The sequence below is a fragment of the Monopterus albus genome, unplaced genomic scaffold (assembly GCF_001952655.1).
Source record: "Monopterus albus unplaced genomic scaffold, M_albus_1.0 scaffold322.1, whole genome shotgun sequence".
Classification (NCBI taxonomy): Eukaryota; Metazoa; Chordata; class Actinopteri; order Synbranchiformes; family Synbranchidae; genus Monopterus; species Monopterus albus.
In genome coordinates, this window is record NW_018128202.1 from 108,168 (window position 1) to 131,530 (window position 23,363).

The 23,363-nt window shown below is 41.5% G+C and overlaps 1 protein-coding gene across 1 annotated transcript; it reads right to left on the reverse strand.

The window, feature by feature from the left end:
• Positions 1-2,803: 2,803 nt before the first annotated feature.
• klf3 (Kruppel like factor 3 (basic)) lies at positions 2,804-17,096 on the reverse strand. Its single transcript, XM_020624216.1, has 6 exons — positions 16,825-17,096; positions 9,492-9,552; positions 8,448-8,970; positions 6,941-7,088; positions 4,330-4,496; positions 2,804-4,217 (listed from the first exon to the last, which is right to left on the reverse strand). Exons 2-6 carry the CDS (start codon positions 9,531-9,533, stop codon positions 4,036-4,038), a joined length of 1,062 nt encoding a protein of 353 aa, XP_020479872.1. The 5' UTR covers positions 9,534-9,552; positions 16,825-17,096; the 3' UTR covers positions 2,804-4,035.
• Between the last annotated feature and the right edge of the window lie 6,267 nt (positions 17,097-23,363).

Consider the following 23,363-nt stretch of genomic DNA (forward strand, 5'->3'; position numbering starts at 1 on the left):
TTTTATCTATGTACAAGGCCACACCACCTCCCATCTTATTCTCTCTGTTTGTGCATACCAAGTCATAGCCATCAAGGTCAAAATCCATTCCCCTTACATTATTAATCCTGGTTTCAGAAATATCAATTATATTAAAAGAATGTGTAAGACTACTAAGATAATGTTTTATACTCTGAAAGTTTGCGTATAAACTTCTGCTATTAAAGTGAATTAATGATAATTTGTTTTCAGTCTTAACATTGCTGTTAAACTGCTCATCCGTGTAATACTTGCAGTTATTTTCAGAGTTCTTAAAAAAGTTTTTTTCAGGGTCAAAATCTTCGTCCGGTTCATGATAATGTTGTTCGGTGTCTCCAGTTGTGTTCAGTTCCAGATCCAATCCCTCAAAAACTATTAACCTCTGTAGCAAATCACTTGCCTCATTCCGTACGTGGGTCATACTTGTTGTTGGTTCCTGCTAATTGTTAGTTCCAACGCTCATCTGCCCTCGCAGATATCAATATACCTGCGTGTTTCTTCATACAGCTGAGGGTCCAGCGACCCCTTCATACTCTCCTTGTCTCGGCATACTGGTCCTCGGCGTGCTGGTCATGGGTCCTGGATTTTGGTTCCGAGGTCGGGTCACTAGTCGGTCATACCGCAGGAACGCGATGTCTCCCCTCGCCCTGGCCTTGTGGAACTGCTAACCCATTAATTAATTAAACACTACTACATTACTACACTACTGCAATTCTCACGTTATAGCAAAAACCTTTACTAGTTAGATAAACTATTTATAAACTATATATCAACCTCTGGAGGAAGTACATATATTGCTGTACCTTTCAACACAGGTTATCAACATGTGTGTCCCAGAAAAGGTTAATATCAATAAACAGGCAAGCATCAAAAATACATAAGGTGCAAGCTAATCTTCTGTTTATCAAATATTTTAACAACTCCATAAACTCTTTCAGTATAAACACACACATCCAGAATTTAAGACACAGCACTCTGTTTTGCAAATATTACCAATAAGTTTATTAAGTGGTATGAATATTCTGTTTTAAAATAAATGCAAAATTGCAAATAGACCTGTACAATTATATGTTCACAGTTTAACACGTTCCCTTTGAATTGCCAACGTTTAGATTAAAAAGAGATATCAGGTTTATTATAGACACAGCATTATAGAAAAGTATAATATCCATTATTATGAGAGTATCAAAATCATGCCTAATAAAAACCTTTAACTGCCCTTTCAGTATATATATATATACATATATATGTATATACATACATACAGAAATATATGTGTATATATATACACATATATTTCTGTATGTATGTATATACATATATATGTATATACATACATACAGAAATATATGTGTATATATATACACACATATATAACTACTTAGATTTGCAGAGATACAATAACATATACAACAAAATCCACTAAGAGTATCCAGGAGCAAACTTGAGTCGCTACATTCGGTGTGTGTGTGTTTATATATGTGTACATGTAAATTACATGATTAAAATGTTACAAAGCAAGACGCTTGTTAAATGTTTCTGAACAAACTGACCAGCAGATCCAGAGCAAAACAGATATGATTTTAAAAAGTGCACACTGGAGACGTACAAATACGTGATACACAAAACCTGTTTTCTCCAGAAGCTCCACAAATGTCTGCTCAACATTGTGATGATATAGTTATATATAGTCTTCAATTTGAATGAAAATGGTACACTGAAACACTGAGTACTGTGGAATGAAATGACTTTTTCTTTCAAAACAAATGGGTTGAAATAAAACTCATTTCCTCCTGGAAAAAAAAATTAAAGAGCAAAATTTCCCTGCTTTGGATTATGTATTTTTCCCATATAAAATTGTCATACAAGAAAAAAATGCTGTGCTGTATTGCAAACCAAACAGTTCATATCATAGATACATAAACTTGATGTAAGACATTGGTAAGACAAAACATTTAATTGCTTCTACCCTTAACCAACCGAGTGGTGTCTTTTCCTCACTAACACAATAATGCCCCTGTGCAGGAACTTTCACATTTCTGAATGAAAACGTAAAAAACACTTCACTCTGACAATGAACGAGACCCACAGTCCCCTTTTTTTCAACCCAAACACCAAAACCACACAAGACCAAGAGTGAGCTGCTTTAAGTGCAATGTGTTCTGCTGTGTGTGCTGTTAAACGTGTGCATGTATTATGTACAAGCAAGTTTTAACTACCTGTTTAAGTCACTTCATGATGTGAGCTCGCAGAGGCAGATGAGGTGTGTGGTGTTTCAGTGTGGCGGCCCATGAGGGAGCGGTTGGAATTAGCGTCACAGGCAGCGCTGATGAAAAAAAAGCTGAAGTATGTATGACACAATGCACAGTAGGTGTGATGTGATACATTCGGGAAAGTTTCACATTTTATTTGTTTTAACTAGAAAATGACGTGTGTGTGTGTGTGTGTGTGTGTGTATGTGATTTTCTGTGGTTGTGTGTGGACAAATTTTAGTTCAGTACTATTGTTGTGAAGACATTTCTACTTTGTGATGACATTTTGGCTGAACGTCACAACTTCAAAGGGCTGTTTAAGGGTTAGGAGTTAGGTTTTATAGCTCAGCTTAGAATCATCAACTTTAAAAACAATGGACAAGCTGAGAGCTCCCAAAGGTGGAGCCAACAAAATATAAACGCCCCCTGGTGGCTGATTTTGGTACGGGTCATAAATCCTGTCTCCTCCGTGTTAGTGGATGAGACATGAGCCAAACTGAAAACCCAGAGTACAAATCAAATATATATATATATTTTTTAACCAGAGGTCACTTCTGTGGTTTTTGGTTGATATTATCACACTGATGTCACAATGCATTGTCTGGCTCCTTCACATATTTCTGAACACTTCTGATCTCTTAGATCCATTGACCTACTTCATTTGGTTGTGCCTAGGACTGGACTTAAATCTGCTGGTGATCGAGATTTTGCAGCGATGTCTCCTAACCTATGGAACAGCCTTGATATTCTGTCAGCCTCAGGTTTAGTAGCATTTCGCTTTCTCCTTAAAACTCATATAGGAAGGCGTTCCTCTCTGGCACTGAGTAGGGTACCTGTTTTACTGTGTGTTAAAACTGCTGCCCATTTAGATTTATTCCATTTGGTACATGTTACTGTGTTTTCTACTGCTGTTTGTTTCTATTTTGCTTGCTTGGTGTGTATACAAGTGGTCAATGTTATAGTACAGTTTGTTTTTATTAAGTTATTTGATGATATGAAAAAAGTATATTTTTGATTATTTGACAGCTTTGATTGATTGCGCAGAATTTGGTTGCACAAAAGCAAGATGGCAGCCTCTGTATTCATGGTATTTTGGCTTCATTTTTATATAATAGAGGGAAGGGGTGATGCTATGTTCATTATATATATACAGTCAGTGGTTTGAATTAGGTTTAATTTAGGGTTAGGGTTGGGATTAGACATTTAGTTGTGATTATTAAGATTAAGGCAAGGGGCTAGGGAATGGGTTATGTCAATAAGTGTCCTCACAACAATAGTAAGATATGACTATATGCAGGTGTGTATGTGTGTGTGTTAAAATTCACATACATGCAAAGAAAAGAGAGCTGATATTGCAAAAAGAAGCTTGAGCATGTTGTGCAGCTTAAACAGAGTGGGTGTCAATGCAGTTTGATTCTGTGGCCACAAGAGGCTGATGCTCTCAGGCCAGCTGAGAGGATGGAGCCTCTCGTTAGAAAGTGTCCGGATCTTCCACACAGGTCTCGTACAAAATGCAAATTTCTATCCTATTGTCAAACTGAGCTGACCTGCAGAGATGATGTTGGGTGGTGGTTGAGTCACATGCTGATACCAGCTCATATTCAGGCTCATGAGGTGAAAGGGTCTAACCCTAACCCTGAGGAACATTTCCCCACTCGCTGATGGAGTCCAATGTTTAAGGCCAGCTCTTAAAAAAACCTCAAAGTGGTATAGTCCGACGTTGAAACCAGCACCAAGTTACTCTAAAGCTGCTCACAGCACTGTTTCAGACCAGGAGGTGGCGTTTCTTGTGCAAAGCCAGGTGGTCAGAGCGGGAGAAGCTGCGTTCACAGTCAGGACACTGGAACGGCTTGACTCCTGTGTGCTTGCGGAAGTGTCTTGTCAGCTCATCTGAACGGGCGAACTTCCACGTGCAGCCTTCCCACATGCACTTGTAAGGTTTCTCACCTTCACACAGAAAGAAAAAATAAGAGAAAGATCAGAGCTGTAAAAGATAATAAATGTGTTTATATGCATTTGAGAAGTATAGCTGGGTACGTATATGCATCAAGACTCTTACCGGTGTGTGTCCTGCGGTGCGCCTTGAGGTGGGAGCTCTTGGTGTACACTTTGTTGCAGCCGCTGAAGTCACAGCGATGAATTCGGCGTTTTTTCAGCGAGTCAGGTGAGTCAGCAGGGAGAGGATGCTTTGAGCCTGAATGGACTATTACAGATGGGTTGTTTCCCCTTTGAACGACACAGGAAACAAAGACATCAGAGTTAACTGTTGTTGTTGTTGACCAGGAGAGGGTGCTGGTGTTGTGTAACATCCCTAAGGTTCTTGATGTTGAAATATGAATGCAAGTTTGGTTTGGCTGCAGCTTTTCTCCAATGCAATAACAACTTGTACCAGGAGGTATTTGATAAACATCTCTTGTCTTTTCCAGTCTACTACCACACCTTTGCTTTGTTCTGTCACCTCTCTCATTCTTTTTTTTTTATTCACCATTCAACAATTCACACACTGGAATTTGATGCTAATTGTTCTGTGCAATGATGACACACACACCTGAAAATAAGAGAAAAGAAATCATAGATGCAGCTTCGCAACACTCTCTCCAGTCACGTACCCAGCTTCAGTGAACCATGCAGATTCAATTTCTAACACCCTGTGTGTGTGTGTGTGTGTGTGTATGAATGCTTCGTGTAAGAAATAAAGTAAATTTGTAAAAAAAAATATTAAAGTCCACCACACAATAGCAGAATAGAACTCAAAAGAATAAAACAAAGTTAAAAAGTGCTACATTCAAGAGCTCAACAACCGTAAAAAGAAAAGGAGCTGTCTTTCTGCACTACCATTAAAAAGTGTGTGTTGGTGTGTGTGGGTGCATGTACATAAGTGGCAGTTGAGAGCAGGTGTCAAGTGTTGAAATATGAACCCTTCACACATCAGTTCGGTGTAAAAGAATGTGCAGAAAATCCCCCGCAAAATGCACACACAGAGGCCAACCCATCATTACTATACACACTGAGCAAACTTGACCTATTTGCCATATCCATACAGTATATCTGCCTTGGTGATGTGTGCAAGAAAAAAATGCTGTGTGTGATTTGAGAGGACAGGTGATGACAGATAAAGACACACCCATTTTTTTCTTAAACCAGCATGGGGGTAAGGGTGGGGGAGGGAGGAGTACGATACAATAAACTCAGTTTCACACAAACAAGAGGTAACTGGCTGGTCGATCAGCAATTACCTCTTTGGGGAACGCAACGGACTCTGCAGAGGATGAAACACTAGGGTACAAAGCATAAGAGGGGAGGTGAGTAGGAACAGGAAGGCATGAGGGGAGGGGGGCGGAAGAGGAGGGCAACAAGGAGCAGGAGATGCCGGACAATGATCACTAAAAAATACAGGAAGCGCTGAGCGAGGAAGGATGAGAAAGAAAGGAGAGATGGGAAGGGGGGGGGGGGGAAAAAAGCGAGGAGGGAAGGGGGGGGGGAGGTATGGAGGGGTTGGCAGGAACAAGATGGCTGATATGAACTCCTGTGGTTGCCTAGAAGGCGATAAGGAGACGAGGTTAAAGAACTGAAACGAGAGGTGTGGCTGACAGATGGGGCTGGAAATAAGAGAATAAAAGACGCCACGGAGGAATGAAGGAACCTGACACACACTGCCTGTCAGGGTGTGTAATGGGTTCATGGCATTTGTTGTGTTACTGGTCCTGTGTTATCTCTTAAATTACCGTCATCTCTGAACGTCCTATACAGTTAACTGCCACGCTCACGTATTCCTACTGCAGCAGCGGCGCATGAAGAGCACGTTTCATAACTTTGCATATTTTCCCACCAGAATAAAAACAACAGTAGATTTAAATTACTAAAGAGATATTTGAAAAGGTCTGAGTATCAAACTTCTCTACTAAACCTCTGATTATTTTGGGGCGTTTTTGCATGTATAAGTTTGGGGACAGCAGAGTTGACAGGAAATGCATCATATTTGTTTCTTGTTCCTGAGCATGAGATGGGATATTGTGAGCAAAGAAAAGTAATATTTTTGAAAATAAGCTTCCCTACTTCCCTAGTGACCAATAATATTACTAGCGACCACACTGGACACAAAACAGCAACATGAGATGTGACCTACTTGTGAAACTGTGACACACTAACGCCCTGTTGGACTGAGCGTCAGGCATATGGAGCAGAGACTTATAGTTACAACACAGTTACAATCCAAAGCGCCAAAACCTTGTCTTTTTTGCTTTTCTTTCTTGCAAAAAATCTGTCCCTCTTAATAATAATTTTGTTGTATTTGCTGAAGTGAACCCTGATAGCTCTTCCAGCATTAGAGCACTCTTTGTTGGTGATGTTGTCCCCCAGTCTTGCCTGTTCAACAGTCTGAGAATCACTGCACTAAAACAGGACGGTTTTGATATCAGTTCCAAAATTCATGTATTTATTGCATCAGCCCTGGTATTAAAAAATCTCAAACTATACCGAGCCCTAGTCTGGGGACTGCACCTGCCTTAAAAAAATCTCAACAGAAACGGATAAGAATCGGGTGGAAGATAAGTCTCTGCGCAATATTTCCATATATAGTTAAAGGGGACGCGCTAGAGAAGATGGAGAAACTTGTAAAATGTTTGGTGCTTCTTTCAAAATCTGTATAAGAGTGTTGGTGTGTTACTCACTCATATTCATGTGGTATCCGGATTACTGATGATTTAAACTCATGGCTGATGTGGGGGGCGTGAATGAGCTCAGGACGGGGCTCCGTTTTAATCGGCTTGTGCAAGTTGTGGATGTCACCTCGCAGCTCCAGGGGCTTTGCACAGTGAACTGGGTAGAAGTAAAACAATCAGATGTAAGATGACCAGTATGGTCAGGATAAAGTCAAAAGGCCACATGTCAGAATTGAATTTTGTTTCCATTAAATCTGTATTTATTTATCTAGAATTTTCCTCTCAGCTGTAAAATGTCTTTTTATTAGCCACACTAGCAATCTGGGAGGGCAATGTCGGTCTAGACCATTGACTGTAAAAACAATGGACAGGCTAAAAGCTAACAGAAGTGAAGCCACCATGACACGGCCTGCAGTATAGGTCATAAATCCCGCCTCTCCCATGTTAGTGGATGGGACATTAGCCACAATAGAAACCCAAGGTACAAATCAAATAGATTTTTCCCAGCGGAAACATTGGTGTTTTTTGATTGGCAGACCGATGCTGTCACTCCACTTCTGGTTGCAAAAAAGCAAGATGGCAGCCGCCGTATTCACATACTGTATGCCATATGCTTTATTTTTGCTTAGCAGAGGGGAAGTGGTGATGCTATGTCCATTATATATACAGTCAATGGTTTATATTTGTATATGTCAGTGGTACCAGAGTCAAATTCTTCGTGTGTCCAACACACCTGGCCAATAAAGCTGATTCTAACTTCTGAGTCTAGACTGAAACGTGAATTTTGTACAGGTTTATGATTCCCAGAGAACGATTCTTAATCAACATGATGATCTTTTTCATCTGGCTTCATCATTAGGACAAAATTGTAATTTGTCCAAATATTTGGTTTATTACCAACCACCTGTAAAACTAATACCCTTCAGACACAGTTGTACTTTATTTTACATGCTAGGTAACAAAGGTTGGCATGCTGACACACTAAACTATGATGGCGGACATGGCAAACGTTTCAGCTGATAAACATCATTATGTTAGAATTGTCATTTCAGGTAGGTTTGCATGCTGATGTAGAATTTAGCTCAAAGCTTCACTGCGCCTAAGCATAGCCTCACAGAGCCACGTTTATCTATCTCTCTCACAGGCTGAAGGGTGAGATAATGTGACCTCTGTCCATCTCAGTGACCTCCAGCTGGCCACAGAAAACAGAACAACTGCACCCAGCTTCCCTAAGAAACAAGAATCTGATGAAACTGTTATTCTAAGAACAGAGGAAATGAAAAGCACTTCCTCATTTAGAGTAAAAGATATTTGTATATTTAAGAAGAAAGATTGAAAACAGCTATGTTTTATTTGGACAAAACGTGTACCAGCACTTTCCTCATACTCTGATGTGTTATGAATCTTTAATTAGTCTCTGTTTTATTGTTGTTGTTTATTGTCATTCACTTTCTTCCATTGCTTTGTTTTTTGTATGTTAATGATTATCATTTAAATTGTTTGCCTGAGGACTCACCCGTCTTGTGCTCCCTGCTTCGATGATGGTCTTCATCACTGATGACAGGCGGGCTCACCATTATCGGCTGGTGTAGATGTAGAGATGAGGGGTATAGGACAGACAGAGGCACCATGACTGGAGACACCATGACCCCTGACCCTTGGATTACTCCAGAACTCGAGCTGATCAGAGGACCCACCATAGTGGGGTAAGGAAGTGAGGAAGTGGGCGGCGGGAGAATGTGGGAGGGTGAGGAGCGCAGAGGGGAGGACCGGGGGGAGGCACGGCACACTGAGCCACAAGGAGAAGGCGGAGAGCTGCGTGAGGAGGCCGGGGAGGAGCAAGGAGGGGATGAGGAAGAGGAGGTGGAGGAGGAGCGCTTGCTGAGTGAAAGGTCCACTGGCTCCAGCTGGGTGTGCGTGGAGTTGCTGGGGGTGTGGGACTGGGTAAAGGCATGCATGTGCGGGTGGTAGAGCGGGGCGGGATGGGGGAAGATCATTCCGTAAGGCTCTGGGGTTTTCATTAATGAAGAGTAGAATGACTATAAGAGAGAGAGGGAAACAGAGGATACAGAAGAAGGAAGCAGCAAAGGGAAGAGGGACAAAAGAGCAGAGAGTTAAAAACATTTCCGTTCCGCATTGAATAACGGGGGAAAACATGTTTCTGCCACACAAACAGCTACAGCCAGCCAAAAAATCTAAACCCATAACTGTTTGGGAGCGGATAACTGTTATGTCTGAAAGTACAGCATGGTTTTGTGTGTGTGTGTGTGTGTGTGTGTGTGTGTGTGTGTGTGTGTGTGTTCATTAGCCTGCTGCCTGGCAGTGTGTCTGTACCCATTGTATGTAAATGTCCACTGTCCAGCAGCCTGTTTGTCCAGGAAGAGCCGGAATGTGGGAACCAGTCTGTCTAGACCAATAACAGGAGTGTGTGTGTGTGTGTGTGTGTGTGTGTGTGTGTGTGTGTCTCAGTTACTGTATGGCATCAAAAACATGTTCAGGCATGATGCGAGCACTCAAAAACACACACAAGCACCCAAAGCTACATTTATACATGTCTTACCGTCTCCATGTCTGTCTTCAGAGGGTAATCATACATCAGCATGGCTGCAAAGGCCAGGCTCCTACAAAAAGAACATGCACACAATTAATACATAAAATCATATTTACAGTCTAATGACCTCACACAATTTTAATAACGTGTTTTATGTTACAATCTCATATATTTTTTTTACATGTAGTGGAGTAAAAGTACCATAAAACAGACATTCTCAAATAAAGTACGAGGATCTGAAAGTTATACTTTTGTCCACAAGCCTGTTTCATATTTTACTGATAAGACATCATTGGTAATTTATGAAATCATCTTATTCCCAAGGCAGAAGTTTAAAAAAAAAAAAAAAAAGTACACACACACACACACACACACACACACACACACATCTTGTGAAGTGATGAAAAGCAAATTAGCTAAAGTAGAGGGAAAGGCTCGACGGGGTCTGTAGTTAAGTGTAGGTGACTGAAAAGTGCTTGCCTGTGTGTGTGTGTGTGTGTGTGTGTGTGCGCGTGCTCAGCCTCTCTTCCAGTAAATCACATCAGACAATAGCTATGAACTTTTTTTTCCAGATTTTACACGTCTTGTCCTCCTCTCTGCTCTTGTCACCAGAAGCTCTTCTTTCTCAAACTGCCAGTACGTCCTTCATGTTTTATGAACAAATCCGAACAAGTCCACCTGACATTTTGTCAGGTCCTGCAAACAAGGCACTTAACAGCATGGGTGTCGTCTGCAAATATCTGACGCTCAGACAATGCCACAGACGACTTTTTCCAGTGGGTCATTTTACACTAGTACTGCCAGTTCCAGGTGTGATGTGACTAGAAACTGCCCAGTGACTAGACAGTGATATCTCAAACATATCAGACAGGTGAACACACACCACTTAGTGAGACCTGGCGAGTGTTTGGAGAAAAAGGGTGTGAAGTTTCAAAGGCAGTTCCAGTTACTCTGGCTTTGAATAGCCAGGTGCGGCCGCGATGACTGTGTTTGTGCCTAAGAGTGTTTATGAGTGTGATTGTGTGTGTGCTCACTGGAGCATTAAGGCAAAATGAACTGTCAAAGAATGTACCCTAAGGGAGTCTGTGCATGTGTGTGTGTTCTAGGGTGTGACGGCCTATGTTGTTACCCATTTGTTAATAATTAAAGGCTAACTTGTCTCCAGACTGTGGACTTTAATCAGGTCACACATACACACACAGAGTCCAGTTGAGGAGCAGGCCAATAGAAGAGCAGGATGTTCACTTGCTGGGTCAGGAAGGTTGTGAACATGACAAGTGAAGCCTCACCCTTCAATAGGCTCCAAAGAAACAAAGAGACTGCATTCAGGTGGAGATGTAGTCATGCCTGTGTGTGTGTGTATGTGTGTGTGTGTGTGTGTGTGTATGCACCCGTATCTATATGTGTATTGTTGAGGGTGTGTTTTCCAATCCGGGTTTGTATTGTATTGTGGTTCAACTAGAGGTCAAGCTGTTGTTCTATTGTGGTTGTGATCCACACACAGAGGTGACAATAAGAGCAGGTATGAAGCACAAACAGAGAGACCACAAAACAGCAAAGGGACAACTTGTAAGTGTACACTGGTAAGTACTGTACACTGAACAGGTATTTTCCTACAGAAACAAGACATTTACATTTTCCAAAAGACTGTTTCAAAAGCCACTGTGGAAATCCCCAGTGTGTCTATCCTATGTTTCTATTTAAAAATTTCCCCTGAGCTTCTGAAACAAAAAAAAAGCAGGGAGGTATAGTATTAGTTTTGAAAGAGCAGTACTTCTGCACAGGATGCATCTCTGACTCACAACTAATCACATCAGCAAACAAGGAGACAAAGTGCCATTGATGGAAACCACTAGCAACCAGGTCTAGACAATATAATCCAACTATAGTCATAACTTTCAACATGAGGATCCGGCCCAACAAGTAGAGCTGCTACTAAAAATCATTTCTGACTCGATGGTGATTGTCAGTTCATCTTGGTGAATTGTTTAGCGTACAAAGTGTCAGTAAATAATGACAAATGTCTAGAGTGCAAGGTGACGTCTTCAAATACTTGTTCTGTCTGACCAGTAGTCCAGAAAACAAAAATATTAGGCAGCATTTTATTTTAAATCCCCATATAAATGCATTATAACACACTATAATGCAGATGTAAGTGTTTATTAATTATTTGTGTTTAATAACTCCTGTGCTGTATGCTGGTGTATAAATGGATAATGATGTTATAATGATAGAAACTGATAGAAAAGTTAGAATCGTTGACGACTACAGAACTGGCCTGAACATTTCCCACATGTGGAGAATCTGCAACCTGTTAATAAAAACATGTGTTTGTGAGCGATTACATGCCACTCCAAAAAGTGCTGTACCTGAATCACAAGTGCACATCTGTGCACTCCCCCTCTAAACTACGAAATACAATAAATGCACAATATCTTGTCACTGTGAACACGAGTTGTCTGTTGCCTTCATGAGCACATGTGTGAGTTCCTGTCTCTCACAAACTGAGACAAACCCCTGCAGCACTCTGTATTTAAATCTGGGAAAGAATGTATGCAGTCGGGGAACATACCACTCCTCTCAAGAGTTCACCTGTCATGCAGCATTTCCCCTCACAGGCCAGTTCGCATGAAGGCGAGGCTGATTTATGTAACCTGAGACATGTTACTTATATATTAGTGGCGCCATTCTGCTTGTCATTGGTTTAATAAAACATAGGACAACTTGGGTGATGATGACAGAGATCAGGATCACAAATAATCGGTGTTTGTTTTAATTTGCATGGCGCTGTACGCCAGGTGTTTAGGGCTGACCATGCAGGGAAACGAACAGACGATAGTTATCAGGCAACACAGGGCGGTGAGTGGGGGAGAAGGATCTAACCCTCGGGGTGTATCGTAAAAAAATAAACACGGTGAGTCGCACAAATGTTAGACAATCACAGGAAAAGAATTTCATCTTTGGTGCACAGCATCTTCCTCAGTACACTTCCACAGGCCACAAGGCCTCAGGACATAGAAGGCGGTCTGAGCTGGAGCTTGTTGACTTGTGTCTATATCTGTGTTGCTGCAACAAGTACTCAATTAATCGATCAGTTTTTCAAGGCAAAAATAATCAGATACTATTTTGACAATTGTCATAAAAGTAATTTTTCAAGCAAAAAAAAAACAAAGGTAACCTACAGGTAGTTTATGTATGTCAGCTGTGAGGATTCGCTGCTTTTCTTTGCCTTATGTGACAGTAAACTGAAATGTAGATGTTGGTTGGTCAAAACAAGACATTTGAAGACTTTCCAATATCATACATGTCATTTTTCACTACTTTAGAGCAACTTTTAACAGATTATGGCAGCTCTCTTTGCTCTGATCCACATCTCCTGGAGGACAACAACCTCTCTCTGTGGGAAAGATATCAAACAGCTGCTTCTTCAGAGCATTTAAAGGTTAACAGCTGAAAAATGTGAGGCCATATACTGTGAAGAGAACAAACCAGTGTGCACTGCATCTATTTGGTAAATAATTAGCCCAACCTGGGTTGCTGAGGACTGTTTTCTCCCTGTGCACTCTATATGGTGGTGGGCGTTTGTGCATGTCAAGTGTGGTCTGCAAATATTGTCCTTCTAGGTCAGTAGAGCTACTGTGTACTCAACCCCAACCCACTCAGCAAACACTTCCTACACGCCTCTCTGCCTCTCTCTCTCTCCACCCTTGGATTCCAGATCTTCTTCTTCTACACCTCTTCCTCAGAAGTCACATCTCACAACTTTACAAATGTGTTTATCTGAACCGCACACCACCCCGCACTGTTTTTCTCTCCTTATATGAATGATATAAAACAACATGACTGAAGGGGAAAATACTGTGGCTTGGAGCCCCTGGCTACCGGCTAAACCACACATGCACACACACGTTTGTTTTGATTCCTCATGGGGACTTGCTTTCAATTCCTGGAGACTTAACCGCTACTTGCTTAAACCTAACCTTAAACCAAGTCATCACCCTAACATTCAGTGACTTACACGGTGGCATCTGGTCCCCACAGTCTGAATGGGCTCCTGGTTTTGGGTCCCCGCAAGTACAGAAAAACAAGGCCACACATGCTTACATACACTCGCAGCCGCACACCAAGTTTCTGCTAGCTCGACAGAATACACACATTAAATCACTGAAAGACTAAATTATTACAGACACGCACATATGATGAAACATACACAGACACAAACAGGGCTGCACACGCACATGCACACACACACACTAATGGCAACAGGCTGGAGATGATGAGATCACCAGAGAGACCAGAAACCTCCAGACAACAGCTTCGTCCAAGAACACGCTGCAGCAGGCGCATATGCAGACACACACATTTGCACTTACAGCCTTCGGTTCTCTCGATTCGTTCGCTTTCCTTTCCCCCCCTGCCTATTTAACCTTGTCACTTTCACCTCATGTGCCGTCGCCATTCTGATCACAAATCACCTGACACAAATAGCACTGAAGCACTGACACACTTAATCGTGATACACTTAATCTCGTGTGTAACTCGATGAACATACTGGAGCTTGACTCACATTTTCTTACCTATTCACGCCCCTTAGGGAATACATTGATTAGACTTAATTTAAAATCCCAGTTACATGACTCATCATGATGGAAAGATAATATTCTAGGGTTTAACTGTGCCTTTTTCTGAGCTTTTTTGTGAAGTTTCTTACTGCTCAACAACATTTTTTTTTTGTTGAAATTCCTTTGAATTTACTCCTCACTTCAACCTCTCAATCCCCAGGTGTACCCCCCTTCATCCCTTATTTCAGCCCCTTACCTCACTGTCTTAATAATGCCTCACATACTGTGATTTTGACTCCTCTCCTCTCATGGCCCCTGCTTCCTATTCCCTCCTCAGAGCTATCTAGCCCATTCCTCCCATCCTTTTACACCGCTCAAATGCACACATAAGCATATAAACAAATATACAGTCACATAGCCCCCTCCTCGCTCCTCTCCAGCAGACTGCATGGCTGGCGGCCTGCAGACCTGAGGGGGAAGCCAGAGGGGGCCATCAGCAGGGGAGAGGAAACAGGATCCATTATCACACACGCATCAAAAAACTTATGAGACATTTAAAGACACACCGGAGTTGACATAAGGTTCAGACACTGACAAAGGCGCACATGTGCACGAACCTCAAGTCGAACTTGAGAGCAGAGTTTTGAGGCTTTCCAGACGACTGAAGACAGAGGGAAGGAGGGAGAGAGAGAGGGAGAGAGAGAAGCGGAAGCCCTCGGAGTTTAGTCTGACTGTTATTATTTCCACACTGTGTGATGGGTCGGGGGCTGTAAAGAAAAGGAGGAGGAAAGTGAAGCCAAATAGGGGGTGCTGCTGCAGGGGGCCTGTGGTTTCCTGTCTGATCCCCACCCCCCCAAACACACACACACACTCCGCACCTCCCTATCCTAAGAATGAGAGGAGAGAGGGGGCAATGGAAGGAGAGAAAGGGCAAAGAAAACAGACGCTCTGACCAAACTATGTCAAAATGGAAGTGGAAAGAACAAGGCAGAGACCGAAACGTGGGTTTCAACCAAAATATGGCAAAACTCAAACGAGGGGTGGGAGGGGGGGTGCTCCACAGTGGCTCAATCCAGTGTTTGAAAGCAATAACAGACACACTACACGACTGTGTGTGTGTGTGTGTAGTTTTACATGACTGTGTATGTGCGTGCGTGTGCTGGCACGCCTGCGAAGTTGTATAACAAGTTACGGCTTTTTAAGTTTATGGCTGTCTGTGTGCCGCGGTGTCCTTATTCCCCTAACTTCTAATGGAGAATCGCCAGCTATTCGGCATCCTGGAGTTTAATGTTTAGCTCTAATGTTCCCTAGACATGCCCTTTGAGCAGCGCATGTGTTTACACACTCTTGCGCATTTTGTTCCACCAGATAACATCAGCATGTTGATTCAGGAAAAAAGGCGTAGGGGTGGGTGGGGTACTTGGGGCGTGTGGGTGTGTACTGTTGTAATGAGAGATAAATAAATACGAAAGGAGTAACAAAAAGAATTCAGCTCTTTTTTTTCTTAAACTTTTCTAGAGCGAGAGAAGCACATTAAGTAAGACAAAGAGGCAAAGGGAGAGAGGAAGAGGGAGAGGGAGAGAGGTCACCCTCATTCCACCCGTTCACCCCCCACATCCACAGCTCTCTCTCCTCCCTTCTTTCTCTCTCACTCCAGGCTCTAAACAGGATAGGGGCTTCATAGGCCAAGTGGAATGTGTGACGCAAGCCTCAGCCTTGAAACAAAGCACAGGAAACAGGGAGCGACAGAGACGGAGAAACACACACATAGAAAGAGAAAAGAAGATGTGTATTATCAAGGATGTAGTAAAACAAGAGAACAAGAGAAGCTCAGGTGTGTCTGACAGCTTGAATCTGTCTCTCTGTCTCCCTCTCTCTCACACACAAACACACACACACACACACACACACCACTGTCTGAGTCTGCATCAGCATCAGATTCAGCCTGTCACTGAACCATTTGTGCTGTTTAATTAAGCAAAAGGAAAATATCAGCTGATTCAAAAGTGACATTTTGTTGATTTTTTTTTTTGTGGACAAAATAAAGATTTGGCCTTGGCCTCACAGAATGTGTATTTTTGTGCGCTTTTCCACTATTTTCTGACATTTCAAAGACTAAACAGTGAAGCAGTTAAAGAAATATCACACAAAATATCATTCAGATTTTTATATCTGTAAAATCCACATTTAGACTTAACCACATAAAATTCACACAGGACGCAAAAGTCATTAAATAAGACCCAGAAAGACATATCACTGTCGCTCTCATAAACCTGTATTTTTACCACTTTTTATTTGAACTCTTATATATAAAAAGCTCTAAAGACTAAGCCCAGCATCTCCACTGTCTTACTGTCCAGTTACATTATCTCCCAATGTTTCAGATCATTGATCAACAGGTCAGCAAGTTCAACAAATGACGCTGATTTTTACAAGAAATATGCGAAACTGTCGTTTCCCGGACACAGTCAACACAAAAACATGAAGGTTTTTATCATAAAGACAACTTTGAGTAATTTACTAATTAATCAGTCACAACATTACTTTCCAAACGCCTGATTTTATTAAAATTAGAAACCCGCAAATCTACGGAAGATTTTATGGACGTCTCTTTTCCATAATAAAGTTTTCTTTAATTCATCTTCAACTACATATAACTTGTAAATGACCACGCAGCAACATCCGATTGGAACCGGGAGGATTATTCCGGGGGACCAGCGAATGAAACTGCTCCGACACAGTGTTAAGTCTCCGCAGGAAGATCACAGGGTCAAACTTACTTCTCAGATGGAGTATACAGTCTATTCCTGGAGGAGAGACGGTGGTTTCACAGCTGCCTCGGTCAACGGCGAAGGTTCCCTCTTAGCCAGAAACTCAATTAGACAACTCCGCTGAAAAAGTGACGCAGGTGACGCTCAGCGCTCCGCAGTGTCACTGACATCGGCGGCTCCACAAAACTTTCCTATGTTACGAAACCGCCTCTGTGCGTGCGTGTCTCTCTCTCTCTCTCTCTCGGTCTCTGTCTCTCTGTGTGTGGGTGTCTGTGTGTCTCCGTTTTTGTCGTTCAGAAACTGCAGCTGTCACATGATCCGCTGTCTGTTCTCCATGGGGTCGGGCCGCTGGGCGGGGCGGGGCGGGGTGGTCCGGTTCGCGTGTGAGTGCGAGTGTGGGTGTGGGAGTGTTGAAATTGCGTTTCAAGTTTGGAGGGGACGTCCAGTCCTCCTGCGAACCTTTGGTGCAATGACGATCATGATTTAGACAACAGCAATGAAACTGCATAGTGTTGAATACTTACCAGTTTCCCATTAGGCGCCATGTAGAAGCTGTAGCCTAATTAATGGCCGTCATTTATCCATTAATAAGAGCTAGTTCTGGTTTACCATGTTGTGGAAAGTCCTCATTCCTCCAGTGGACTGGTTAACCACTGACCATTTCTGGTAAGGGGATTCAAAACACCTAAAAATCCATTTAATTTATTAAAGTGCATGTTTTTTATTTATTTATAATACACCACTGACAAATCTTAGCGAGCTACCTATAAAAGTTATTTATTTCCAACATGATAAGATGCTTTTGGCAAGGATGCTAATGGTTTATAACAGATCTGTAAACATTATAAGTGCTGTTTTAGCCTTTAATAACAATTTATAAACCTTTTGTGAATGGTCAGAAAGTGTAAGGCCTACTGTTTAATATTCATATACTATTCAGCAAGTCACAAAGACAAGGCAGGTTATTTTCTATATTAACATTGTTTTCACCAGTCCCCATACAGAGACTAAAACCAACAATGATTTGTCTCTACTCACTGTTAATGTTTGCCAGTCTGTCAGTCCTGGGTTTGCTTGTTTGTTTGTGCCTTAGACCCTTAGACCTCCACTGTTGTTCAAAAATGATTAAAAACACATCAGGGAAACACACAGCTGCACTGGGCGACATGCTTCCTCATTACGAAACACCAGATCCTGACATTTGTTAAAAATGTTGCCTCAAAGGCTCCAAACGGCCATAACATTTTACATCATCTGAAGTAAGCAAGAAGGACCCATGCAGGAGCTCTCTGGGCATTCTTAACAAATATTAGGTTCCGTAATGAGGAAACATGTCACGTGTCACATGTGACATGTTTATCAGCAGCGTGCTTTACTCATACTTCTTACTCATATTTACTCTTATTTGAAAAACTAAAAGGAAGATCCGGTCTAGGCAAACATTACTGATGTAAACAGCCCTATAACAGCATTAGAAAACAATAATAAATTTGATTTAGCGGTTGTCTGTGCATTAAACAGTTTGACATATGGGACTGATAGCAGGTTCCATGCCTCTGTGAGTGTTTGTTTGTGTGTCTGTAGAAAGAAGAGGACAGCCAGGGTGTGACAAGGAACAAGCTCTTCCTATAAGGTACTGTTACAAAAGGAAGAGGAGATTTTTATGGGGAAAAGACTCAATAATTTAATGAGCACTGTACTTATCAATACAGAAAATACTAATTTCTAATTGGCTGGCATGTATGCATGAGTAACATGTTTGAGCACTCTTCAATCACTGACAGTGTCAGGAGTTTAAATACTGTTCCGTGGAATATTACACTGCAGGAAACCATTGCAATACTTATGATTCACACAATGTTTCCAGGTAAACATCTGTTAAGCAATAGTTTTGTTATTAACACTCGATTAACCTGCTCCATGTGGAGAACTGCTACTGAACCCGCTAAGAATCTACATTGTAGCTCATTGTTCAGGTTCACCAGTGAGACTGCATGTACATACACAGACTGGAACCTAGTTTTTGTATAGAAAAAAAAAAAAAAAAAAAAAATTTAGATCATGGAGAATTTTATTCTAGTCCTGACCATTATAGCATTCATAAACTTTGTAGCAGTAAGAATGTTTAACAGACAAAGTCACCAGAGTCTGTGCAAAGTCTCAGTCATCCAGGTCATAGTATGCTCAAAAAAACTTAGAAGAAGGCATCTGGACGTAGTTTTAGGTAGAAGACATTTCACCTCTCAGCCAAGAGGCTTCATCAGTTCTGCCTGACTGGTGGTGAGCAGGAGTTATTTATCCTACTGGGTGAGGTTTCAGTCCAACAATGCCCTCCAACGACTGAGTTGTTGGAGTTTCAGTCCTTAACTGGCAGATGGTGTTCTTTTTGACTCACACCGTCCACTACAACACAAATTGGGAGTTATCAAAACCCTAAAGCACAGGGCCGAGGAAGTGCTCACAACTGCAGAAAGAGGAACTACACATCCGGAATTCCCTTAAGGTTTCTAGATACCCGAAGTGGGCCTTCACCAAAGCAAGGAAGAGTCCCAACACCAACAGGGAGAAACCAGAAACAAGAGGGGATAACACAGTCGTCCTTTATGTAGCTGGTTTATCAGAGAAACTGAAAAGGATTTTCCACAAATCCCAGTCAATTTTAAACCAGGGGACACCCTGTGGCAGAAACTGGTCCATCAGAAGGACAAAACACCCAGACACAAACAGAGTGATGTGGTGTATGCAATTAAATGTAGTCAGGAGTGTAATGACCTGTACATTGCGGAAACAAAACAGCCGTTGCACAAGCGCATGGCCCAACACAGGAGGGCCAACCCCAGTGGACCAGAGTCAGCAGTCCACCTACACCTGAAGGACAAAGGACATTCTTTTGAGGACAGTGAAGTCCAGATCCTCTCCAGAGAATATCGCTGGTTTGAGAGAGGAGTTAAGGAAGCTATTTTTGTAAAAATAGAACACCCCTCACTAAATAGGGGTGGTGGACTAAGACACAACTTGTGTACAACTCTGTTTTGAGATCTCTACCCAAACAGTTCCACCCCAATTCACACCAGGACACTAGGCATCAGTCCACATGTGAGGGTTCAAAGACCGGTAGTGACTCTCACCAATACCATTGTTGGGACAATTTTGGCCGTCGATGGACTGAAACCCAGGGGGATAAATACCTCCTGCTCACCACCAGTCAGACAGAACTGATGAAGCCTCTTGAATGAAAGGTGAAACATCTTCTGCCTAAAACTACGTCCAGATGCCCTCTAAGTTTTTTTCAAAGTCACCAGAGGCAAAGCAGTCCTATTAGCAACTTACCATACTGAAGAAATCCAATGTCAGGAATTTGTAAAGTAAGAAGAAATGAATTGGAGCTGATACAACTTGTGTGAAGTGTACATGCTCTCTGATAGACATCCAGAGATACACAATATACCAGTCTTCACTATCATGGCTGCTAACTAGCTGAAGGAACAGATATTTTCCTCAAGAGTTCAGATGAAACTGAAGGTGAACTAACACATTAGCCTTAATACACACTGGTAAGCTGTGTTGAAGGGAACTACTCTCATACTCAAAACTCCATGTAGATTTAATTCTTACTTGTAAAACTGACCTAACTATGAGTTAAACTGATGAAAACCCACTTGATGACAACCAAGGTATAAAGGTGATAATACACTCTGAGGTGATATTTAAAATTTGTTTCTTTTCACCCCTCCTCTCTGTCCATATGTTTTTATACAGGGACACCTCCCCTTGCTTTTTCATGCGCTATTTAAATATGGTAAGCAGTTTTATTCTGTCACCATAATGAATACTTTTTGGATGGCCAACTGCCAGGTGCCTATTGAAGCGTTTTTCAGAAAGCCTCAGAATAATTCCAGTTAACAACACTTCCTTGTTCTCATCTTTGGCACGATGCCACCGTAAGTGAAACAAACCACTCCTACTGTATGTGTACTGACTGAGAAAACAATTCAGTGTGTCTTGCTGATTACGACTGTTAAATGTTCTAAGACAAGAAACAGAATTAGAATAGAAATAGAACCTTATTCAGAAAGAAAGATGTGTTTGTGCCAAAGATGCAGCACAAAGTAATGCGGTACGCTTGTGTTCACACTGATCAAAATGAACCAAACTTTTCAGCACATTGAGTTCAGCAGTTTTAGGAGTTCATGTAGTGAAGCGAAGTGCAAACACATTAATGGAACTTGCGCATGCAAACAAATACAGAATGCACACAGATAATCATGCACTCATGCAAGCGCATGCAGAAGTTATGGAGTGTGAAGAATTGTAAACACTCACAAATCCAACTTAAGACTCGGAATTTAAGAAATACTGAGCTCGAGAGTCCAAGCTCATTGGACTTTACCAACTCAGAAACTCAGACATTTGGAGCAGCTTTCAAAAAATGATTTCCAATTTTTGTGTTTTTACACAGTGTGTTCATATTTATATCAGTTTGTGTGTGGTCCAGTATTATGACATAATTTTAAAACATTTTTAAACTACTATAATCTTTGAGCCTGGAGTGGTTATCTACCTGGGATTCAACCAGATGTTTACATTACACTACAAAATTATTTCAACATGACAATATGATAATTGTTTCTTCTGTTGGTTTAAAAGTAGTAACATTTATATTAAATGGAAAACATACAATCAGCCATATACATTGGCGTTTATGTAAAATGTCCTGGCTTTTCGCTCCAGCCCCAGGAGGTTCAAGCCTCACTCCAAATGGTGGTAAACCCACATACGCCCTACAAAAATGCCTGATTCAGACATTTTTCAGTTTCTGCGCCATGCATATGACCAGCCTCTAAAAATAAGCAGAACAAAGGTCAGAGCCATGTGTCATGACAACAAGTGATAATGGAGAGCCCTAGAAACAAAAATGCATCAGTAGAGAAACAACTATTCTGTCAACAGCTGAGGTGCTGTAAAATATGAGTAATCACTGTCAGTGATTTTACTAAAACTGGGTATAAAAGCAAGTAAAAACATGTACAAATCCAAAACAATAAATAAAAAAATAAAGACTGAAGCTGTGTCTCACATCCATATTATTTACTAATTCTATACAGTATGTACTAGATTAAAATCATTATACTGTGTAATTGCAGGTATTAGTTAAAAAATAACACTTATCATTTTATATGAACAGGATGTGATAAGATGTGTGACATCAAATGTGAATCAAACTGTGATTTTGGAAAATTAAACTTCACAAACAGACATCAAAATGTTTGTCTTAATATTTCATTCTAATTCTTTTGGAGCATGACAGCTCAAAATGCAGTTTCAGCTGAGATCAACAGCCTTTATCTTGTTCATCAGATTGTGTACCTATTCACAGTTATTGTTTTCATAAGCACTGAGGGAGTCATAAAACTCAGCAGCTACTCTTTGTTCACCTGTGGGTGTGTGTTCACCTTTGCAACTATCTGTTGCATGTGTATTTGTTTTAAGACGGGATGTGTGATCTCATGCTATTTTCTGTTAAAAGGAAAGATCTATTTGAACTATGGGATCCAGCACATACCATTTCTATGTCAAGTACACTTCAGTGTTACAGTAGTATAATTATTATTGGTGCAGGTTATTTTTGTCTAATAAAAGCTCTGTCAATAAGATGCCGGGGATTTTTATTAAAAGCCACAGTGAGCATATGACAAGTTTCACATTGAGCTTAAAATATCTGCTATTCTTAGAATAGAATAGAGTAGAATGCCCTTTATTGCCATTGTACCAGTGCAATGAAATTATAAAAGCTACAACTACACAGTGCCAGCTGAAGTGCAAGGAAAGTACCAAACATTCCAAATGATAAAATCACAAATGCATCAATAATAAATAGCAACAATAAAAACAACTAACATGTTCCACTAGTAATATAACAATCCTATAAGGAGTTCTGAGTTCTGATGGCCCAGGGGAAGAAGCTGTTTGTAAATTTATTTGTTCTGCTTTTTATGCTCCTATACCGCCTACTGGAGGGCTGTAAAGTGAACAGTGAGTGACTAGGGTGGGAGGAGTTGTATAGGATTTCCCTGGCTCTGCCTGGGCACCGGGAGTGAGAGATGTACTCAAGGGAGGGCAGAGAGCAGCCAATGATTTTCTCTGCATCACCCTCTGCAGAGCTTTCCTGTCTGATGCTGTACAGCTGGCATACCACACAGTTATGCAGTATTCTATGACACTCTCAACGGCAGCGCGATAGAAGGCCACTCTGAGCTTTTCCTTTAGTTCCACTTTTCGGAGCAGCCTCAGGAAGCGCAACTGCTGCTGGGACTTTTTAACCACTGCTTGAGTGTTAGCTGTCCAGGAAAAGACCTCTGAGATGTAGGTCCCCAAGGAATTTGAAGGTGGAGACCCTCTCCACAAGGTCCCCTTTGATGTAATGTGGAGCTGGATCCACCCTGTGCTTCCTGAAGTCAACGACAATCTCTTTTGTTTTGTGGGTGTTGAGTGAGAAATTGCTTCTGGCACACCACTTTGACAACTTCTGCACCTCGCCCCTTTATGCG